Source organism: Sphaerodactylus townsendi, linkage group LG05 (genome assembly GCF_021028975.2).
Source record: "Sphaerodactylus townsendi isolate TG3544 linkage group LG05, MPM_Stown_v2.3, whole genome shotgun sequence".
NCBI lineage: Eukaryota > Metazoa > Chordata > Lepidosauria > Squamata > Sphaerodactylidae > Sphaerodactylus > Sphaerodactylus townsendi.
Genome location: NC_059429.1, coordinates 12,701,488 through 12,723,347, shown reverse-complemented (window position 1 = coordinate 12,723,347; position 21,860 = coordinate 12,701,488). Strand labels below are relative to the sequence as shown.

At 68.8% G+C, this 21,860-nt stretch overlaps 1 protein-coding gene across 1 annotated transcript in view; it reads left to right on the top strand.

The window, feature by feature from the left end:
- CERS1 (ceramide synthase 1) overlaps nucleotides 1–21,860 on the top strand; it is a 45,988-nt gene that overhangs the window by 18,860 nt on the left and 5,268 nt on the right. The window contains exons 3-6 of the mRNA XM_048497778.1: nucleotides 3,968–4,060; nucleotides 4,156–4,183; nucleotides 18,557–18,795; nucleotides 21,038–21,199. Of these exons, the coding sequence (XP_048353735.1) occupies nucleotides 3,968–4,060; nucleotides 4,156–4,183; nucleotides 18,557–18,795; nucleotides 21,038–21,199 (522 nt within the window). The remainder of the gene's footprint in view (nucleotides 1–3,967; nucleotides 4,061–4,155; nucleotides 4,184–18,556; nucleotides 18,796–21,037; nucleotides 21,200–21,860) is intronic.

Here is a 21,860-nt window from a genome sequence, read left to right as displayed (position 1 = left end):
TTAGGACTAATAAAAGGAAACACTTCTTCACCCAACGTGTGATTGGTGTTTGGAATATGCTGCCACAGGAGGTGGTGATGGCCACTAACCTGGATAGCTTTAAAAAGGGCTTGGAAGATTTAGGGAGGAGAAGTCGATTTATGGCTACCAATCTTGATCCTTCTTGATCTAAGGTTGCAAATGCCTTAGCAGACCAGGTGCTCGGGAGCAGCAGCAGCAGCAGTAGGCCATTGCTTCCACATCCTGCATGTGAGCTCCCAAAGGCACCTGGTGGGCCACTGCGAGTAGCAGAGAGCTGGACTAGATGGACTCTGGTCTGATCCAGCTGGCTTGTTCTTATGTTCTTAAGGAAATGGGGTAGGCCCTAAGGCAAAGGAAGCACTTCACACAATACACGTTTAGTTTGTGGAACTCTTCTTATGTTCTTATGGCCCATTCAGATGTCATCCCCCCTCATTGATTCCCACAATTGCCCACATAAGAAAGGATAGTGTGAATACAGTATTCTTATGGGTTAGCCCAAGGCTAGAAACAGACATACTCCCTTCTCCAGGAAATGGAAGATGAGGGAAGGTTTGCATACTTCACTGGTTACAAGCAAGCCACGAACGAATAGAACAGAGAGGCCCTCAGACCGCAGGTAACAACAAGTGTAGGTATGACCTTGGTTCCAATCCTGTGATGCCAGGCCCTAGCAGAGACAGGCCTGACACACGTGACTGTTTGGGCAGGAAACCAGCCAGCTTTTGGCTCTAGAGGAGAAGGGGAGAGCGTTCCTAGCACTCGAAAGTTTCTGCAAACTGTTTGGTCACATCTCCGCAGCCGGCCTGCTTCAGTCCCATGCAAGCCTGCACCGAAGGCACGCTGATGAAGTTTTCCTGTCTCCCAGACTTTATTAATCCAAGATTTTATAGTCCGCCTTTCTCCAGTTTTGTGCAAGTAACATTTTTTGCTGCAGTTAGTGGTTTTTTGTTTTTTGTTTGGGTGCTGTGTGGTTTCCGGGCTGTATGGCCGTGTTCTAGCAGCATTCTCTCCTGACGTTTCGTCTGCATCTGTGGCTGGCATCTTCAGAGGATCTGATGTTGGGAAAGCAAGTGGAGTATATATATCTGTTGGAGTGTCCAGGGTGGGTGAAGAAACATTGTCTGTGAGTAACAAAGAAGGCAACCAGGTCAATAGTTGAGGGCATCTGAATAGAAGTATGAGTAACAATGAAGTCTATAGCATGGGAGTAACAATGGAACAATGTTTACAATAGCATGGGAGTAACAATGTTTGTTTTTTGCTTTGAAAGTATCATGACTTTGACCAGGTTTGAAATATAGTCAGGTAAAAGCCCTAACTGGGTTATTTGATGGATTTTTTGTGTGTGAAATCTCTCGATTGCTGTCCCTGGTATCTCCAGTTGAAGAGTCTGTCCCTGGTATCTCCAGTTGAAGAGTCTGGCGGTAGGTGATGTGAAATACCTCCGGCTGAGAACTTAAAAGCTGCTTTGTGGGTGTATTATTTTGGAAGGTACCTTCCTTCGTCCTGATATTGACATCAGAAGCTGTTGTGCATGCAAAACCTTTTTCGCCCATTACGTTCAGATATCATTTTTTGAAAATGCTGAATCTTGTCCTTGAAGGGTCATCCCTGTGAACGCATTCTTAACACAAACCGGGGGGGGGGGGGGCACAGGATGGCAATGCTGCAGAAATCGGGGAGGGGCTTTACAGAGCAATCCACAAATTGCTAGCCAGCAAGGGGAAGGCTCTCCGTACATAGGCAGCCTAAAGATGAATTTAAAAAATGTATTAAGATTATATTTTACTTAAATAATCTCTGCCTGGGCAGGGCAGTCTACAAATCTAGATTTTGACTTTCCAAGGACAGATTCCGGTCTCCGTGTCTCCATTTCCTAAAATACAGTTGCATGAAATGGAAGGAGATAGGGAGGGTCCCTTGGTACTTGACCAGCTGCTGTTGTCATAGCAACAGCCCAGAAACGCTTCTGTTGCTACAGGCAACCATGATTGTCTTGAGCGATGATGCTTCTGGAGGCCCCAGCTTTCTGAACAGCGGTGGGGTTTTTAGTAAGCTGTGCTTTAATGTGCGTACGGGAAACCCCGCAGAGGTCTGACCCTGGGCTTTCAAGTTTGAGGGAGGAGGGGAATAGAATTTTGAACGGCTGGGCTTCTGATCTGGGAGGACCATTCGCGCCCGTCATCAGTGGCTTAACGGAAATACAAGAAGACCATCCTGCCCAGCACAAACAGGTGGCATTTCTCCAGGGTCTCCACAGAGAAAGGGTTTTTCTCAGATCTGCAAGCTGAAATTCTTTTAGGTGGAGGTGTATGGAATGAGCTCGGAGAGTTAAAATGGAAGTCTTTTTCACATGTTCTGGCCTCGTCAAAACACTTCCAAATCTCTCTCTTTGATGAGGAAAGTCTTGTTTGAAACCAGTTGGTGGCACTGAAGCATTCTTGGCTTTTTATCTTCCTTTTTTTGTGTGTGGAGAGGACTATAAACAGACAGAATGATTGGCATCAGTGTGACTGAGGCTTTTGGAAATTAGGTTGGAGCTTCCCTTTTTGTTGAATATTTGTGAAGGGGAAAGGATGTCTCTTTTGCAGTCTCAGAACTTGGCTTGCTGACATTTTTAGAAAGGTGAGAGAGCAGCAGAGCTTTCTTGAGATCTTTCACTCTCAAAGAGCTCTGTGTTGTCTTCCTTTTGCCTGGGAGTGCGATGAAGAAACCTCAGCTTCTTCCATCTTCACCTGTTCAAGTGGAGTCGATCAACTGGGATGTGAGGCCCTTTTAAAAGGAATATGATGATTATCTCTAGGGGAGGGCCTGTGGTTCAGTGAAAGAGCCTCTAGTTGGCATGCAGGGGATCCCGGGCTCAATTCCTTGGTCCGTGGTGAAACAAACAGGGATCTTGAGACCCTAGCAAGACATCTGCTTGAGACCGTGAACAGCGTGCTGCCAGTGTGAACTCGCCTAGATGGACCAAGGGTCTCTTTCAGAATAAGGAACTTCTTGTGTTTATGTAGGGAGGGATTGTGGCCTATGGCTAGAACTCTGGCACTTCAGATGTTAATGGACTACAATTCCCATCTGCCCCTGCTGGCACGGCCAATTGTACCAACCAGGCTACAATAAATACTTCAAAAATTGTGTCTCCCGCTGGAGTAGCGATTTACTGATAAGTAACCAAAATAATTTTACAACACAATAACCAGATGTTTTGGGAAAAAAATTATTACATCTCTCCCACTGGAATAATGAAAAAAGCAATTTGTATACAGTTTAGAACGGCACAGCAGGATAATCTTAGCACAAAGATAACAGCTGGCCAGATTCTAGAAAAGTAACTAGTCTCGTAATAGCTGTCTTCCTTGATTATAAGCACTATTGTACTTTTGAAAAACCTTGACCCACCTTTAACAGCCTTGAAGTATTACAAGTTTTCTTCTTTTCATCTTGGTTGTGTACCTTCCCCTTTTGCATAGCACGGAGGCACAGCCAATTGGCCATGCCAGCAGGGGCTGATGGGAATTGTAGTCCATGAACATCTGAAGCGCCGAAGTTGGACATCTCTGGCTAGAGCATCCACTTGGCCTGCAGGTCCCAGATTCAATCTCCAGCTAAAAAAAGGATGCGGTGATAGGTGTGTCAGGTTCTGACACTGAAGTCAACACGAGACTCTGGATTCTTGATCAGAAGTCTTTGTGGATAACAACAGTATGTACCTGGCTTTGTGAAAGCCAGTTCTGATCATACTTGCAATAACAACTGCTTTAACTCCCATCCAGTACCCCTACCTCCCCCCTCCTAGTCCCTCAGAATGTGAGAAAGACACAGTGGAAAGAAAGAATCATTGGGCAAAGGTGTAGGGGGGGAAATGGCGCCTGGGGCAAAATGGTGGCTGGGCCCCACCCCTGCGAGGCTCTGCCCCCGCCCCCACTTACTTTTGTTCAACCAGCTACAAAGAGCAGTTGGACGAAAAAGGCCTCTGCCGGGCCTCGCTCGATGAAGCCGGCTCGACAGCAACTTCTGCCGGGTCTGGCAAGGCGGGGTGAGGGGGAAGGGGGAGGGGGAGGGGCAACTTTCCACCCCTACATGACCCCAACGATGCGCACCCAGGGTGTGGCCCCCCCTGCCCCGTGGCAGCTACGTGACTGCCGTTGGGGAGGTGACAGTATAGCAATAGAGCAACCACCTGCCGCCACCCCTCAGAGTCGGCGCCAGCGTTGTTCCTAGTTATCTAAAGTTGCCAGCATCAAAGGAAATGAAAGGCAGAGAAAGGTCCATTAACACAGGAGCTCGGGGAGCAAGCACTGCCCCTTCTCTGGGCTAGGTGTGAATGCCTCCCTCGAGGGCATCCCTTTGATGGAAGGGAGGAGCCCCTCCTGACAAGGTGATGTGAAAGACCTCTGGCTGAGTCCCTGGAGTAAAATGCCTAAAAGGTCAAGACCTTTTTGAAGGGCCACAAAATATAAAACTACTAAATATCAAAAGCACATATGCCTTTATTACAAATTAAAACCATCTATACCTGTAAAAGGCCCATAATAGCATATCTTAGACATACAATATCAATAGACACAGACAAGCCTTTATTGGCATACCAAATTACAATAAAACAATTGTCCATAAAAGACAGATAAATGCAACAAACATTCAGAGTCTTATGAATAGTGTAGTCCAAATGAACTCATCAAAAGTGCCCGTCCCATACACCTCTCCACAGACCAGACTGAAGACCCACCAACAGAACCCAGGCATCACAACAACATACAGTATCAACACTCCACTATAAAACACAGAGTTTGTTGGGGTGGCGCCAATCACCGAACAAGGGATAGGGGACAAGGAAATGGGTGAACAATTGATCTGACTCCAATAGGTTTGCCACAGCCTTCTGGTTTCCCTTCAGATCGTATAAATCTTTCGCCTTTTACAATATCAATATCACAATTACAATACACAGAAGAGTCCTATGGGACCCTCTTTTGATTCTTAAAAACAGGCACATTTTTGGCCAATTGGCCTTCTTCAGTGGACGGAAGTAATACAGTGGTGAATTCCGCACCGGCCAAATGTAACAGGCTGAGGAAGCTATTTATCCCGTTTTGGGGGCGAACTTCACACAGGGCTCTTCCCCCAAAACAGGTTCATTTCCCTGTTATATTTCCCTCAACCTGGGGTTCACAAACATCGCTACACTAATGATCTTTTTGGAGAAATGAAAGGAGCCACAGCAATCCCGAGTGTTTGCAATCTCTTCCTGGAGGGGTGAAATCTTCAGAGTGAAGGCAGACACGGGAAACTGAGTTCATTAATAACATGTTACACACATTACTAGTGTGCTGTTACAGAAACGACCAGCGTTTGAAGAAGAAGAAGAGTTTGGATTTATATCCCCCCTTTCTCTCCTGCAGGAGACTCAAAGGGGCTGACAATCTCCTTGCCCTTCCCCCCTCACAACGAACACCCTGTGAGGTAGGTGGGGCTGAGAGAGCTCCGAGAAGCTGTGACTAGCCCAAGGTCACCCAGCTGGCATGTGTGGGAGTGCACAGGCTAATCTGAATTCCCCAGATAAGCCTCCACAGCTCAGGCGGCAGAGCTGGGAATCAAACCCGGTTCCTCCAGATTAGATACACGAGCTCTTAACCTCCTTCGCCACTGCTGCTCCCTTTGGTTACCAGACTACACATTTCAATTATAACACTACTTGATTACTGTGACCAGCTGTTGAAATGTTGTTTAAATTGACACCCAGGTCTTCCACACCAAGTCATGTCCTCTTAAAGGGTGTAATACAATGTGTAGACAGTTCAGTCTAAGTGACCATCTTCGTTTAAGTGTGTTATTTAAAATCATGATTTAGGACCACAATTTAGGATCTTCAACCACCTCCTAACGATCAAAATTGAAGGAGCTCAATATAGTTATATGTATAAAATAATGATTAAAGCAGCCCATGCAACAATAGCCTTGGGCTGGAAAGAAAAGAAAAAATGGACATTTCAGAAATGGTTAGAATATATCTGGGAACAAGTGACACTTGATATTTTCGATACACTAACCCAAAATAAGACGTGGCAAGATAAACAGAATGAAATTTTGAAGATATGGATAATATACGTCATAGGTGTCAAATTCGCAGCCCTCCAGATGTTATGAACTACAGTTCCCATCATCCCCTGCCAGCATCATGCTGGCAGGGGATGATGGAAGCTGTAGTCCAGAACATCTGGAGGGCCGCGAGTTTGACACCTGTGATATACGTGGACTGGATGAAAGAAGCTCGAGTCAACGAAGAAATATGGGAGAAGAGGCTACAGAGAATGAACTTACTGCTGTTTGTGTGACAAAACTATGAAGAAGAAGTAATGGGGGGAGGGAGAAAAGTGGGGGAAAGTATTGTTTGAAAATGTATGAAGAAGGAAATTACTATAAACTGTAAAATTCAAATGATACAATAAAAAAAATTTTAAATTGAAGGAGCCCCCCTGAGGAGGTTATTCTATACTCACGGGGCTGCCCCTGAAAAGACCTCCTCTTGTGTGCCCACCAAGCAAGCTTCTCTGGTTGATGGGGCAGTCATGAAGGCATTTTCTTCAGATCTTAATTCCTGGCATGGGCTTAGTCCTTATTAAGGGAGTCAACTTATAGTGGGAGTGCCTGTGATTTCAGTGTACCAGGGTTGCCAACTCTGGCTTGGGAAATTCCTGGTGATTGAGCCTGGAAACAGAGGCGTAGCTACAAGGGGGCCGGAGGGTGCGCGTTGCACCGGGCGCATGCCTCGGAGGCAGCAAAATTTTCAGGTTTGTTTTTCGTATTTTTTAGTGTTTTCAGTTTTTGGCCTGCAGGGGGTGCATTTTTAAGCTAGTAACACCAAAAATTCAGGGAGTTTTCGGGGGACATCTTCTCTCATGCAGTGGGTCTCTGTAGCCAGCTATCTCTTTTGTGCCCCTAGCGTCCAGCAAAACAAAGTAATATGACTTAGGCCAGTGGTGGCGAACCTTTGGCACTCCAGATGTTATGGACTACAATTCCCATCAGCCCCTGCCAGCATGGCCTGGGGTGGGGGGGGGGGGGGGTGGGGGGGGGGGGGGGTGGGGGGGGGGGGGGGTGGGGGGGGGGGGGGGTGGGGGGGGGGGGGGGTGGGGGGGGGGGGGGGTGGGGGGGGGGGGGGGTGGGGGGGGGGGGGGGTGGGGGGGGGGGGGGGTGGGGGGGGGGGGGGGTGGGGGGGGGGGGGGGTGGGGGGGGGGGGGGGTGGGGGGGGGGGGGGGTGGGGGGGGGGGGGGGTGGGGGGGGGGGGGGGTGGGGGGGGGGGGGGGTGGGGGGGGGGGGGGGTGGGGGGGGGGGGGGGTGGGGGGGGGGGGGGGTGGGGGGGGGGGGGGGTGGGGGGGGGGGGGGGTGGGGGGGGGGGGGGGTGGGGGGGGGGGGGGGTGGGGGGGGGGGGGGGTGGGGGGGGGGGGGGGTGGGGGGGGGGGGGGGTGGGGGGGGGGGGGGGTGGGGGGGGGGGGGGGTGGGGGGGGGGGGGGGTGGGGGGGGGGGGGGGTGGGGGGGGGGGGGGGTGGGGGGGGGGGGGGGTGGGGGGGGGGGGGGGTGGGGGGGGGGGGGGGTGGGGGGGGGGGGGGGTGGGGGGGGGGGGGGGTGGGGGGGGGGGGGGGTGGGGGGGGGGGGGGGTGGGGGGGGGGGGGGGTGGGGGGGGGGGGGGGTGGGGGGGGGGGGGGGTGGGGGGGGGGGGGGGTGGGGGGGGGGGGGGGTGGGGGGGGGGGGGGGTGGGGGGGGGGGGGGGTGGGGGGGGGGGGGGGTGGGGGGGGGGGGGGGTGGGGGGGGGGGGGGGTGGGGGGGGGGGGGGGTGGGGGGGGGGGGGGGTGGGGGGGGGGGGGGGTGGGGGGGGGGGGGGGTGGGGGGGGGGGGGGGTGGGGGGGGGGGGGGGTGGGGGGGGGGGGGGGTGGGGGGGGGGGGGGGTGGGGGGGGGGGGGGGTGGGGGGGGGGGGGGGTGGGGGGGGGGGGGGGTGGGGGGGGGGGGGGGTGGGGGGGGGGGGGGGTGGGGGGGGGGGGGGGTGGGGGGGGGGGGGGGTGGGGGGGGGGGGGGGTGGGGGGGGGGGGGGGTGGGGGGGGGGGGGGGTGGGGGGGGGGGGGGGTGGGGGGGGGGGGGGGTGGGGGGGGGGGGGGGTGGGGGGGGGGGGGGGTGGGGGGGGGGGGGGGTGGGGGGGGGGGGGGGTGGGGGGGGGGGGGGGTGGGGGGGGGGGGGGGTGGGGGGGGGGGGGGGTGGGGGGGGGGGGGGGTGGGGGGGGGGGGGGGTGGGGGGGGGGGGGGGTGGGGGGGGGGGGGGGTGGGGGGGGGGGGGGGTGGGGGGGGGGGGGGGTGGGGGGGGGGGGGGGTGGGGGGGGGGGGGGGTGGGGGGGGGGGGGGGTGGGGGGGGGGGGGGGTGGGGGGGGGGGGGGGTGGGGGGGGGGGGGGGTGGGGGGGGGGGGGGGTGGGGGGGGGGGGGGGTGGGGGGGGGGGGGGGTGGGGGGGGGGGGGGGTGGGGGGGGGGGGGGGTGGGGGGGGGGGGGGGTGGGGGGGGGGGGGGGTGGGGGGGGGGGGGGGTGGGGGGGGGGGGGGGTGGGGGGGGGGGGGGGTGGGGGGGGGGGGGGGTGGGGGGGGGGGGGGGTGGGGGGGGGGGGGGGTGGGGGGGGGGGGGGGTGGGGGGGGGGGGGGGTGGGGGGGGGGGGGGGTGGGGGGGGGGGGGGGTGGGGGGGGGGGGGGGTGGGGGGGGGGGGGGGTGGGGGGGGGGGGGGGTGGGGGGGGGGGGGGGTGGGGGGGGGGGGGGGTGGGGGGGGGGGGGGGTGGGGGGGGGGGGGGGTGGGGGGGGGGGGGGGTGGGGGGGGGGGGGGGTGGGGGGGGGGGGGGGTGGGGGGGGGGGGGGGTGGGGGGGGGGGGGGGTGGGGGGGGGGGGGGGTGGGGGGGGGGGGGGGTGGGGGGGGGGGGGGGTGGGGGGGGGGGGGGGTGGGGGGGGGGGGGGGTGGGGGGGGGGGGGGGTGGGGGGGGGGGGGGGTGGGGGGGGGGGGGGGTGGGGGGGGGGGGGGGTGGGGGGGGGGGGGGGTGGGGGGGGGGGGGGGTGGGGGGGGGGGGGGGTGGGGGGGGGGGGGGGTGGGGGGGGGGGGGGGTGGGGGGGGGGGGGGGTGGGGGGGGGGGGGGGTGGGGGGGGGGGGGGGTGGGGGGGGGGGGGGGTGGGGGGGGGGGGGGGTGGGGGGGGGGGGGGGTGGGGGGGGGGGGGGGTGGGGGGGGGGGGGGGTGGGGGGGGGGGGGGGTGGGGGGGGGGGGGGGTGGGGGGGGGGGGGGGTGGGGGGGGGGGGGGGTGGGGGGGGGGGGGGGTGGGGGGGGGGGGGGGTGGGGGGGGGGGGGGGTGGGGGGGGGGGGGGGTGGGGGGGGGGGGGGGTGGGGGGGGGGGGGGGTGGGGGGGGGGGGGGGTGGGGGGGGGGGGGGGTGGGGGGGGGGGGGGGTGGGGGGGGGGGGGGGTGGGGGGGGGGGGGGGTGGGGGGGGGGGGGGGTGGGGGGGGGGGGGGGTGGGGGGGGGGGGGGGTGGGGGGGGGGGGGGGTGGGGGGGGGGGGGGGTGGGGGGGGGGGGGGGTGGGGGGGGGGGGGGGTGGGGGGGGGGGGGGGTGGGGGGGGGGGGGGGTGGGGGGGGGGGGGGGTGGGGGGGGGGGGGGGTGGGGGGGGGGGGGGGTGGGGGGGGGGGGGGGTGGGGGGGGGGGGGGGTGGGGGGGGGGGGGGGTGGGGGGGGGGGGGGGTGGGGGGGGGGGGGGGTGGGGGGGGGGGGGGGTGGGGGGGGGGGGGGGTGGGGGGGGGGGGGGGTGGGGGGGGGGGGGGGTGGGGGGGGGGGGGGGTGGGGGGGGGGGGGGGTGGGGGGGGGGGGGGGTGGGGGGGGGGGGGGGTGGGGGGGGGGGGGGGTGGGGGGGGGGGGGGGTGGGGGGGGGGGGGGGTGGGGGGGGGGGGGGGTGGGGGGGGGGGGGGGTGGGGGGGGGGGGGGGTGGGGGGGGGGGGGGGTGGGGGGGGGGGGGGGTGGGGGGGGGGGGGGGTGGGGGGGGGGGGGGGTGGGGGGGGGGGGGGGTGGGGGGGGGGGGGGGTGGGGGGGGGGGGGGGTGGGGGGGGGGGGGGGTGGGGGGGGGGGGGGGTGGGGGGGGGGGGGGGTGGGGGGGGGGGGGGGTGGGGGGGGGGGGGGGTGGGGGGGGGGGGGGGTGGGGGGGGGGGGGGGTGGGGGGGGGGGGGGGTGGGGGGGGGGGGGGGTGGGGGGGGGGGGGGGTGGGGGGGGGGGGGGGTGGGGGGGGGGGGGGGTGGGGGGGGGGGGGGGTGGGGGGGGGGGGGGGTGGGGGGGGGGGGGGGTGGGGGGGGGGGGGGGTGGGGGGGGGGGGGGGTGGGGGGGGGGGGGGGTGGGGGGGGGGGGGGGTGGGGGGGGGGGGGGGTGGGGGGGGGGGGGGGTGGGGGGGGGGGGGGGTGGGGGGGGGGGGGGGTGGGGGGGGGGGGGGGTGGGGGGGGGGGGGGGTGGGGGGGGGGGGGGGTGGGGGGGGGGGGGGGTGGGGGGGGGGGGGGGTGGGGGGGGGGGGGGGTGGGGGGGGGGGGGGGTGGGGGGGGGGGGGGGTGGGGGGGGGGGGGGGTGGGGGGGGGGGGGGGTGGGGGGGGGGGGGGGTGGGGGGGGGGGGGGGTGGGGGGGGGGGGGGGTGGGGGGGGGGGGGGGTGGGGGGGGGGGGGGGTGGGGGGGGGGGGGGGTGGGGGGGGGGGGGGGTGGGGGGGGGGGGGGGTGGGGGGGGGGGGGGGTGGGGGGGGGGGGGGGTGGGGGGGGGGGGGGGTGGGGGGGGGGGGGGGTGGGGGGGGGGGGGGGTGGGGGGGGGGGGGGGTGGGGGGGGGGGGGGGTGGGGGGGGGGGGGGGTGGGGGGGGGGGGGGGTGGGGGGGGGGGGGGGTGGGGGGGGGGGGGGGTGGGGGGGGGGGGGGGTGGGGGGGGGGGGGGGTGGGGGGGGGGGGGGGTGGGGGGGGGGGGGGGTGGGGGGGGGGGGGGGTGGGGGGGGGGGGGGGTGGGGGGGGGGGGGGGTGGGGGGGGGGGGGGGTGGGGGGGGGGGGGGGTGGGGGGGGGGGGGGGTGGGGGGGGGGGGGGGTGGGGGGGGGGGGGGGTGGGGGGGGGGGGGGGTGGGGGGGGGGGGGGGTGGGGGGGGGGGGGGGTGGGGGGGGGGGGGGGTGGGGGGGGGGGGGGGTGGGGGGGGGGGGGGGTGGGGGGGGGGGGGGGTGGGGGGGGGGGGGGGTGGGGGGGGGGGGGGGTGGGGGGGGGGGGGGGTGGGGGGGGGGGGGGGTGGGGGGGGGGGGGGGTGGGGGGGGGGGGGGGTGGGGGGGGGGGGGGGTGGGGGGGGGGGGGGGTGGGGGGGGGGGGGGGTGGGGGGGGGGGGGGGTGGGGGGGGGGGGGGGTGGGGGGGGGGGGGGGTGGGGGGGGGGGGGGGTGGGGGGGGGGGGGGGTGGGGGGGGGGGGGGGTGGGGGGGGGGGGGGGTGGGGGGGGGGGGGGGTGGGGGGGGGGGGGGGTGGGGGGGGGGGGGGGTGGGGGGGGGGGGGGGTGGGGGGGGGGGGGGGTGGGGGGGGGGGGGGGTGGGGGGGGGGGGGGGTGGGGGGGGGGGGGGGTGGGGGGGGGGGGGGGTGGGGGGGGGGGGGGGTGGGGGGGGGGGGGGGTGGGGGGGGGGGGGGGTGGGGGGGGGGGGGGGTGGGGGGGGGGGGGGGTGGGGGGGGGGGGGGGTGGGGGGGGGGGGGGGTGGGGGGGGGGGGGGGTGGGGGGGGGGGGGGGTGGGGGGGGGGGGGGGTGGGGGGGGGGGGGGGTGGGGGGGGGGGGGGGTGGGGGGGGGGGGGGGTGGGGGGGGGGGGGGGTGGGGGGGGGGGGGGGTGGGGGGGGGGGGGGGTGGGGGGGGGGGGGGGTGGGGGGGGGGGGGGGTGGGGGGGGGGGGGGGTGGGGGGGGGGGGGGGTGGGGGGGGGGGGGGGTGGGGGGGGGGGGGGGTGGGGGGGGGGGGGGGTGGGGGGGGGGGGGGGTGGGGGGGGGGGGGGGTGGGGGGGGGGGGGGGTGGGGGGGGGGGGGGGTGGGGGGGGGGGGGGGTGGGGGGGGGGGGGGGTGGGGGGGGGGGGGGGTGGGGGGGGGGGGGGGTGGGGGGGGGGGGGGGTGGGGGGGGGGGGGGGTGGGGGGGGGGGGGGGTGGGGGGGGGGGGGGGTGGGGGGGGGGGGGGGTGGGGGGGGGGGGGGGTGGGGGGGGGGGGGGGTGGGGGGGGGGGGGGGTGGGGGGGGGGGGGGGTGGGGGGGGGGGGGGGTGGGGGGGGGGGGGGGTGGGGGGGGGGGGGGGTGGGGGGGGGGGGGGGTGGGGGGGGGGGGGGGTGGGGGGGGGGGGGGGTGGGGGGGGGGGGGGGTGGGGGGGGGGGGGGGTGGGGGGGGGGGGGGGTGGGGGGGGGGGGGGGTGGGGGGGGGGGGGGGTGGGGGGGGGGGGGGGTGGGGGGGGGGGGGGGTGGGGGGGGGGGGGGGTGGGGGGGGGGGGGGGTGGGGGGGGGGGGGGGTGGGGGGGGGGGGGGGTGGGGGGGGGGGGGGGTGGGGGGGGGGGGGGGTGGGGGGGGGGGGGGGTGGGGGGGGGGGGGGGTGGGGGGGGGGGGGGGTGGGGGGGGGGGGGGGTGGGGGGGGGGGGGGGTGGGGGGGGGGGGGGGTGGGGGGGGGGGGGGGTGGGGGGGGGGGGGGGTGGGGGGGGGGGGGGGTGGGGGGGGGGGGGGGTGGGGGGGGGGGGGGGTGGGGGGGGGGGGGGGTGGGGGGGGGGGGGGGTGGGGGGGGGGGGGGGTGGGGGGGGGGGGGGGTGGGGGGGGGGGGGGGTGGGGGGGGGGGGGGGTGGGGGGGGGGGGGGGTGGGGGGGGGGGGGGGTGGGGGGGGGGGGGGGTGGGGGGGGGGGGGGGTGGGGGGGGGGGGGGGTGGGGGGGGGGGGGGGTGGGGGGGGGGGGGGGTGGGGGGGGGGGGGGGTGGGGGGGGGGGGGGGTGGGGGGGGGGGGGGGTGGGGGGGGGGGGGGGTGGGGGGGGGGGGGGGTGGGGGGGGGGGGGGGTGGGGGGGGGGGGGGGTGGGGGGGGGGGGGGGTGGGGGGGGGGGGGGGTGGGGGGGGGGGGGGGTGGGGGGGGGGGGGGGTGGGGGGGGGGGGGGGTGGGGGGGGGGGGGGGTGGGGGGGGGGGGGGGTGGGGGGGGGGGGGGGTGGGGGGGGGGGGGGGTGGGGGGGGGGGGGGGTGGGGGGGGGGGGGGGTGGGGGGGGGGGGGGGTGGGGGGGGGGGGGGGTGGGGGGGGGGGGGGGTGGGGGGGGGGGGGGGTGGGGGGGGGGGGGGGTGGGGGGGGGGGGGGGTGGGGGGGGGGGGGGGTGGGGGGGGGGGGGGGTGGGGGGGGGGGGGGGTGGGGGGGGGGGGGGGTGGGGGGGGGGGGGGGTGGGGGGGGGGGGGGGTGGGGGGGGGGGGGGGTGGGGGGGGGGGGGGGTGGGGGGGGGGGGGGGTGGGGGGGGGGGGGGGTGGGGGGGGGGGGGGGTGGGGGGGGGGGGGGGTGGGGGGGGGGGGGGGTGGGGGGGGGGGGGGGTGGGGGGGGGGGGGGGTGGGGGGGGGGGGGGGTGGGGGGGGGGGGGGGTGGGGGGGGGGGGGGGTGGGGGGGGGGGGGGGTGGGGGGGGGGGGGGGTGGGGGGGGGGGGGGGTGGGGGGGGGGGGGGGTGGGGGGGGGGGGGGGTGGGGGGGGGGGGGGGTGGGGGGGGGGGGGGGTGGGGGGGGGGGGGGGTGGGGGGGGGGGGGGGTGGGGGGGGGGGGGGGTGGGGGGGGGGGGGGGTGGGGGGGGGGGGGGGTGGGGGGGGGGGGGGGTGGGGGGGGGGGGGGGTGGGGGGGGGGGGGGGTGGGGGGGGGGGGGGGTGGGGGGGGGGGGGGGTGGGGGGGGGGGGGGGTGGGGGGGGGGGGGGGTGGGGGGGGGGGGGGGTGGGGGGGGGGGGGGGTGGGGGGGGGGGGGGGTGGGGGGGGGGGGGGGTGGGGGGGGGGGGGGGTGGGGGGGGGGGGGGGTGGGGGGGGGGGGGGGTGGGGGGGGGGGGGGGTGGGGGGGGGGGGGGGTGGGGGGGGGGGGGGGTGGGGGGGGGGGGGGGTGGGGGGGGGGGGGGGTGGGGGGGGGGGGGGGTGGGGGGGGGGGGGGGTGGGGGGGGGGGGGGGTGGGGGGGGGGGGGGGTGGGGGGGGGGGGGGGTGGGGGGGGGGGGGGGTGGGGGGGGGGGGGGGTGGGGGGGGGGGGGGGTGGGGGGGGGGGGGGGTGGGGGGGGGGGGGGGTGGGGGGGGGGGGGGGTGGGGGGGGGGGGGGGTGGGGGGGGGGGGGGGTGGGGGGGGGGGGGGGTGGGGGGGGGGGGGGGTGGGGGGGGGGGGGGGTGGGGGGGGGGGGGGGTGGGGGGGGGGGGGGGTGGGGGGGGGGGGGGGTGGGGGGGGGGGGGGGTGGGGGGGGGGGGGGGTGGGGGGGGGGGGGGGTGGGGGGGGGGGGGGGTGGGGGGGGGGGGGGGTGGGGGGGGGGGGGGGTGGGGGGGGGGGGGGGTGGGGGGGGGGGGGGGTGGGGGGGGGGGGGGGTGGGGGGGGGGGGGGGTGGGGGGGGGGGGGGGTGGGGGGGGGGGGGGGTGGGGGGGGGGGGGGGTGGGGGGGGGGGGGGGTGGGGGGGGGGGGGGGTGGGGGGGGGGGGGGGTGGGGGGGGGGGGGGGTGGGGGGGGGGGGGGGTGGGGGGGGGGGGGGGTGGGGGGGGGGGGGGGTGGGGGGGGGGGGGGGTGGGGGGGGGGGGGGGTGGGGGGGGGGGGGGGTGGGGGGGGGGGGGGGTGGGGGGGGGGGGGGGTGGGGGGGGGGGGGGGTGGGGGGGGGGGGGGGTGGGGGGGGGGGGGGGTGGGGGGGGGGGGGGGTGGGGGGGGGGGGGGGTGGGGGGGGGGGGGGGTGGGGGGGGGGGGGGGTGGGGGGGGGGGGGGGTGGGGGGGGGGGGGGGTGGGGGGGGGGGGGGGTGGGGGGGGGGGGGGGTGGGGGGGGGGGGGGGTGGGGGGGGGGGGGGGTGGGGGGGGGGGGGGGTGGGGGGGGGGGGGGGTGGGGGGGGGGGGGGGTGGGGGGGGGGGGGGGTGGGGGGGGGGGGGGGTGGGGGGGGGGGGGGGTGGGGGGGGGGGGGGGTGGGGGGGGGGGGGGGTGGGGGGGGGGGGGGGTGGGGGGGGGGGGGGGTGGGGGGGGGGGGGGGTGGGGGGGGGGGGGGGTGGGGGGGGGGGGGGGTGGGGGGGGGGGGGGGTGGGGGGGGGGGGGGGTGGGGGGGGGGGGGGGTGGGGGGGGGGGGGGGTGGGGGGGGGGGGGGGTGGGGGGGGGGGGGGGTGGGGGGGGGGGGGGGTGGGGGGGGGGGGGGGTGGGGGGGGGGGGGGGTGGGGGGGGGGGGGGGTGGGGGGGGGGGGGGGTGGGGGGGGGGGGGGGTGGGGGGGGGGGGGGGTGGGGGGGGGGGGGGGTGGGGGGGGGGGGGGGTGGGGGGGGGGGGGGGTGGGGGGGGGGGGGGGTGGGGGGGGGGGGGGGTGGGGGGGGGGGGGGGTGGGGGGGGGGGGGGGTGGGGGGGGGGGGGGGTGGGGGGGGGGGGGGGTGGGGGGGGGGGGGGGTGGGGGGGGGGGGGGGTGGGGGGGGGGGGGGGTGGGGGGGGGGGGGGGTGGGGGGGGGGGGGGGTGGGGGGGGGGGGGGGTGGGGGGGGGGGGGGGTGGGGGGGGGGGGGGGTGGGGGGGGGGGGGGGTGGGGGGGGGGGGGGGTGGGGGGGGGGGGGGGTGGGGGGGGGGGGGGGTGGGGGGGGGGGGGGGTGGGGGGGGGGGGGGGTGGGGGGGGGGGGGGGTGGGGGGGGGGGGGGGTGGGGGGGGGGGGGGGTGGGGGGGGGGGGGGGTGGGGGGGGGGGGGGGTGGGGGGGGGGGGGGGTGGGGGGGGGGGGGGGTGGGGGGGGGGGGGGGTGGGGGGGGGGGGGGGTGGGGGGGGGGGGGGGTGGGGGGGGGGGGGGGTGGGGGGGGGGGGGGGTGGGGGGGGGGGGGGGTGGGGGGGGGGGGGGGTGGGGGGGGGGGGGGGTGGGGGGGGGGGGGGGTGGGGGGGGGGGGGGGTGGGGGGGGGGGGGGGTGGGGGGGGGGGGGGGTGGGGGGGGGGGGGGGTGGGGGGGGGGGGGGGTGGGGGGGGGGGGGGGTGGGGGGGGGGGGGGGTGGGGGGGGGGGGGGGTGGGGGGGGGGGGGGGTGGGGGGGGGGGGGGGTGGGGGGGGGGGGGGGTGGGGGGGGGGGGGGGTGGGGGGGGGGGGGGGTGGGGGGGGGGGGGGGTGGGGGGGGGGGGGGGTGGGGGGGGGGGGGGGTGGGGGGGGGGGGGGGTGGGGGGGGGGGGGGGTGGGGGGGGGGGGGGGTGGGGGGGGGGGGGGGTGGGGGGGGGGGGGGGTGGGGGGGGGGGGGGGTGGGGGGGGGGGGGGGTGGGGGGGGGGGGGGGTGGGGGGGGGGGGGGGTGGGGGGGGGGGGGGGTGGGGGGGGGGGGGGGTGGGGGGGGGGGGGGGTGGGGGGGGGGGGGGGTGGGGGGGGGGGGGGGTGGGGGGGGGGGGGGGTGGGGGGGGGGGGGGGTGGGGGGGGGGGGGGGTGGGGGGGGGGGGGGGTGGGGGGGGGGGGGGGTGGGGGGGGGGGGGGGTGGGGGGGGGGGGGGGTGGGGGGGGGGGGGGGTGGGGGGGGGGGGGGGTGGGGGGGGGGGGGGGTGGGGGGGGGGGGGGGTGGGGGGGGGGGGGGGTGGGGGGGGGGGGGGGTGGGGGGGGGGGGGGGTGGGGGGGGGGGGGGGTGGGGGGGGGGGGGGGTGGGGGGGGGGGGGGGTGGGGGGGGGGGGGGGTGGGGGGGGGGGGGGGGGGGGGGGGGGGGGGGGGGGGGGGGGGGGGGGTGGGGGGGGGGGGGGGGGGGTCGGGCGGGGGGTGGGGGGGGGGGGGGGTGGGGGCGGGGGGGGGGGGGGGGGGGGGCAATGGGGGGGGGGGGGGGGGGGGGTGGGGGGGGGGGGGGGGAGGGCTGTGGGGGGGGGGGGGGGTGGGGGGGGGGGTTTTTCAGCCTGAAAAAGTACTAGAAAAAGAAAAGGAACTAAGGTAAGTGTGGGAAAGGGAGTGGGGAAGGGGAAGGGGAGGCCGCGGGGGGCCATGGGGGGTGGAAAAAAACACTGTGCACCGGGCGCAGTTTGGCCCAGCTACACCCCTGCTGCTGATGGCAGCTTTGAAAGAAAAGCCTTGTGCCATAGGTGGTGTCAAAGAGCTCTGCCCTGGAGAGCTGCTCCCGGTCCAAGGAGACAGTATGGATCAATGGTCTGAGTCAATAAAAGGCCACTCTGTGCATCCCCACTCCCCTCTGTACTTTTTTTTTGCAACAATGCATCCTAGTCGTCACAGTGTAGAATGCTTCTTGGGATTAAGAACTTAAGAACATAAGAATGAGCCTGCTGGATCAGACCAGAGTCCATCTAGTCCAGCACTCTGCGACTCGCAGTGGCCCACCAGGTGCCTTTGGGAGCTCACAGGCAAGATGTGAAGGCAATGGCCTTGTGCGGCTGCTGCTCCTGAGCACCTGGTCTGCTAAGACCTTTACAATCTCAGATCAAGGAGGATCAAGATTGGTAGCCATAGATCGACTTCTCCTCCATAAATCTGTCCAAGCCCCTTTTAAAGCTATCCAGGTGAGTGGCCATCACCACCTCCTGTGGCAGCATATTCCAAACACCAATCACACGTTGTGTGAAGAAGTGTTTCCTTTTATTAGTCCTAATTCTTCCCCCCAGCATTTTCAATGAATGCCCCCTGGTTCTATTATTGTGAGAAAGAGAGAAAAATTTCTCTCTGTCGACGTTTTCTACCCCATGCAGAATTTTATAGACTTCAATCATATCCCCCCTCAGTCCCAAAAGCTGCAGCCTCTCCTCATAAGGAAGGTGCTCCAGTCCCTCAATCATCCTCGTTGCCCTTCTCTGCACTTTTTCTATTTCTTCAATATCCTTTTTGAGATGTGGTGACCAGAACTGAGCACAGTACTCCAAGTGCAGTCGCACCACTGCTTTATATAAGGGCATGGCAATCTTTGCAGTTTTATTATCAATTCCCTTCCTAATCATCCCCAGCATAGAGTTTGCCTTTTTCGCAGCCGCCATGCATTGAGTTGACATTCCCATGGAACCGTGGTGGCGAACCTTTGGGGCTCCAGATGTTATGGACTACAATTCCTATCAGGCCCTGCCAGCATGGCCAATTGGGATTAAGAACTTAAGAACATAAGAAAGAGCATCTGATTGCCAATTGGCCATGCTGGCAGGGACTGATGGGAATTGTAGTCCATAACATCTGGAGTGTCAAAGGTTCGCTATCACTGCCATGGAACTATCAACTAAGACGCCCAAATCCCTTTCCTGGTCTGTGACTGATAGCACTGATCCTGCTTCGTTCTTGCAGTTCACCATTTGGGCTTGTGGGTGAATCCCCCTTCAGACCCTGAGAGAATCGAGTAGGGCGTCAAGTTGGATCTCCATCCTAGACTGTCTTTGCTGCTGCTGCTGACCTGACCTTGCTTTGTTGTTCTCCTTTCCGCCCAGATTGGAGGAAGGGCGCGGAAGTCCCGACAGACATCGCTGTGGCCTACCTAATTCAGTGCAGCTTCTATTGCCACTCCATCTACGCCTCTCTCTACATGGACGCCTGGCGCAAGGACTCGGTGGTAATGCTCATCCACCACGTGGTCACGTTTGTCCTCATTGCTCTCTCCTACGTCTTCAGGTGAGTCCAAGACCTGTTCACCCGCCCAGCTCCGAACTTGGTCCTTTGCTCCCCCAACCTTCCTGCAAACTGCTACAGTGCAGTGGAATGTTCAGAAATATTCTACATGAAGAGGCCAATGCAGTAGTGGGATCCAAAAATTTTAGTAACAGGTTCCCATGGTGGTGGGATTCAAACTGTGGTGTAGCACCAGTGGGGCTGGGCGGGGCACGATGGGGGCGTAGCCGGACATTCCGGGGCGGGGCATTCTGGGGCAGGGCTGTGGCAAGGACGCAGCCGCTGTGCCGGTCCTTGGGCAGGAAACGAATGCACGCAGGCGCAGGCTGCCACGCACGCCGGTGCACCTCCTGCCAGACTGCTTCAAGTTCTGCGCGCTACTGCTGAGAGGAGGGGCGTAACTAAGGCAAAAATCTCGTGGCAAAATCACCATTTAGTAGCCCCCTCTCGGCACACACCAATAATTAGTAACCTACTCTCGGGAACCTGTGAGAACCTGCTGGATCCCACCTCTGGGCCTATGGTAGGAAACAGAAAGCACTCTTGCTGTTTTCCTAAGGACCACGGTGGTTTGATCTCATCTTCAGTGATGCAGAAGCATGGGGGTGGGGGGAATGGTGCCTGGGGCAACACCGCGCCCCACTTACCCTAGCCTGGCTGGGCTGCCGCAGGGCACCCCTCGGCCCCGCCCTGCCAGGTTGCTCCTTTAGCCGATGTAGGCCCCACCTGCCGAAGGAGCAGCATGGTGGGGTGGAGCCGAGGGGAGGGGTGTGGGGGTGGCCAGCTGATGTGACCCCACATGTCCCCGCGAGCACTCCGCCTCTGCAGTGATGTGAGTTGCCAGCCCCAATGGGATGTAATGAATGAGTCTGGATTTGTTTGTTATGACTTTGTCTTGCTTCCGGGTCAAAATTGACTACTAAGGGGGTTCATCACAAAATATTTCTGTAGGAGGGCCCTCTTTGTGCGGGAGCGGGCTTCGCTGCCTCCTATTGGTGAGAGCTTATCTCTGATGGAAGGGATATTGGTTATTATTTTAAGATAACTGGCGACATTTTTGACCTGCAAATCCATGGCATTGAGGGGTTTGTCTGACATTATCTGACCCTGATTTGGCAGAGTCTTTCAGCAAAAATTATTACTGCTGTTCCCATTTTACAGATGGGATAACTGAGGCTACTCTCTGTTAAGCTGTTGGGCACTGAGACAGGAGAATGTATGTGAATAAAAACGAAAGTCTTAAGGGGCAAGGATTCAGTTTTTCCCCATCTCACAGCATATCAGGCAAATTAGTTTTGTTGTTTGTTGTTTAAAAAACATTTACACTTATTTCTGTTCTCCTGGAAGCAGAGCCCCGGGCTTTGTTTACTTCCAGACCACACCCTGCAAATCATATTTATGACATGATAGCTACTGATGCCTGCTGTTTACCATGCTAGGTTTATTGTCGTTCTGAATGTTATGTTCTATGATTCTATGCTTATGTTATTTATAATGTTATATTTGTGATGTTATGAAGTTATGTCTGTGATTTTATGGTTATGATGTCACGATGCTACGTTTTCTGACCTTTGTTTATTGATGTTATGTTTTTGATGTTTGTAGTATGATGTTTTGATTGCTGGTATTGTTATTATCCTGTTGGGCACCGCCCTGAGCCTTTCGGGGGAGGGCGGTATATAAATTAAACATACCATACCATACCGTGAAGCCTGCTGGGTGACCTTGGGCCAGTCACAGTTCTCTCAGAACTCTCTCAGACCCACCTATCCGACAAGGTGTGTGTTGTGAGGAAAGGAAAGGGAAAAGGAGATTTGTAAGCCGCCTTGAGTCTCCTTACAGGAGGGAAAGGCGGGTATAAATCCAAACTCTTCTTCCTCTTATCTTTTTGAACTGTTACCATCCGGCAGACGATACAGGTCTATCAAAACTAGGACAAAGAGGCTTAGAGACAGCTTCTACTCTAGAGCTGTGGCTATGCTAAACTCCGCGGCTTCGTGTTGATGTGTTTAGGGCTGTGTAGGGATGGGTGGAGGAAGGGGAACGTGAGGATGGGGTATGAGTCTGAAATTGTGTGCATCGAGGAATACTGCTGTAAATTTTGTTGTGCGTGCACAATGACAATAAAATGCTTATGCTTATGCTTATCTTGGCAGGGGTGAGATTTGGGGTGGGGACTTCCTGGTTCTGCAGCATGGCCACACCAACTTGGTCCTCTGTTCCTTCTCTTCTATCTACTTGGCAGGTACCACAGCGTGGGCATCCTTGTTCTCTTCCTTCATGACATCAGCGACATTCAGTTGGAGTTCACCAAGCTCAACGTTTACTTCAAGTACCGCAGGGGGGTCTATCACCCCCTGAACGACTTCATCTCAAACGTCGGTTGCATCTCCTTTAGCATCAGCTGGTGAGCTCGGTTCCCCGTGCCCAATCCCATGACTAGCCTTTGCTCCATAGGAATGCAAGATCCTAGTGGTTAGAGTAGGGGTTCCAACATGGTACATGTGTGAGTCATGGAACCCATTTCCTGGCACCCACCTGTGTTTTTTTTTTAGAAAGTTGGCATAATCAGGTGGGTTGTTTTGCCCAGCAAGGCTTCTGATTGGCTGTGCAGATGGTTGGAAGTGTTGCTTTCATAGCTGAAGGTAAGCTGCAGCCACCATTTTGTGACTGGCTGTGCCAGCAGTGGCGTAGGAGGTTAAGAGCTCATGTATCTAATCTGGAGGAACCGGGTTTGATTCTCAGCTCTGCCGCCTGAGCTGTGGAGGCTTATCTGGGGAATTCAGATTAGCCTGTACACTCCCACACACGCCAGCTGGGTGACCTTGGGCTAGTCACAGCTTCTCGGAGCTCTCTCAGCCCCACCTACCTCACAGGGTGTTTGTTGTGAGGGGGGAAGGGCAAGGAGATTGTCAGCCCCTTTGAGTCTCCGGCAGGAGAGAAAGGGGGGATATAAATCCAAACTCTTCTTCTTCTTCAGAGGCAGAGCAAGGGGAAACTGCGCCCAGGTCATGCCTGCGTCCTGCACCCCTGCCACGCCACGCCTGCCCCGGAACGTCCCTGCTGCG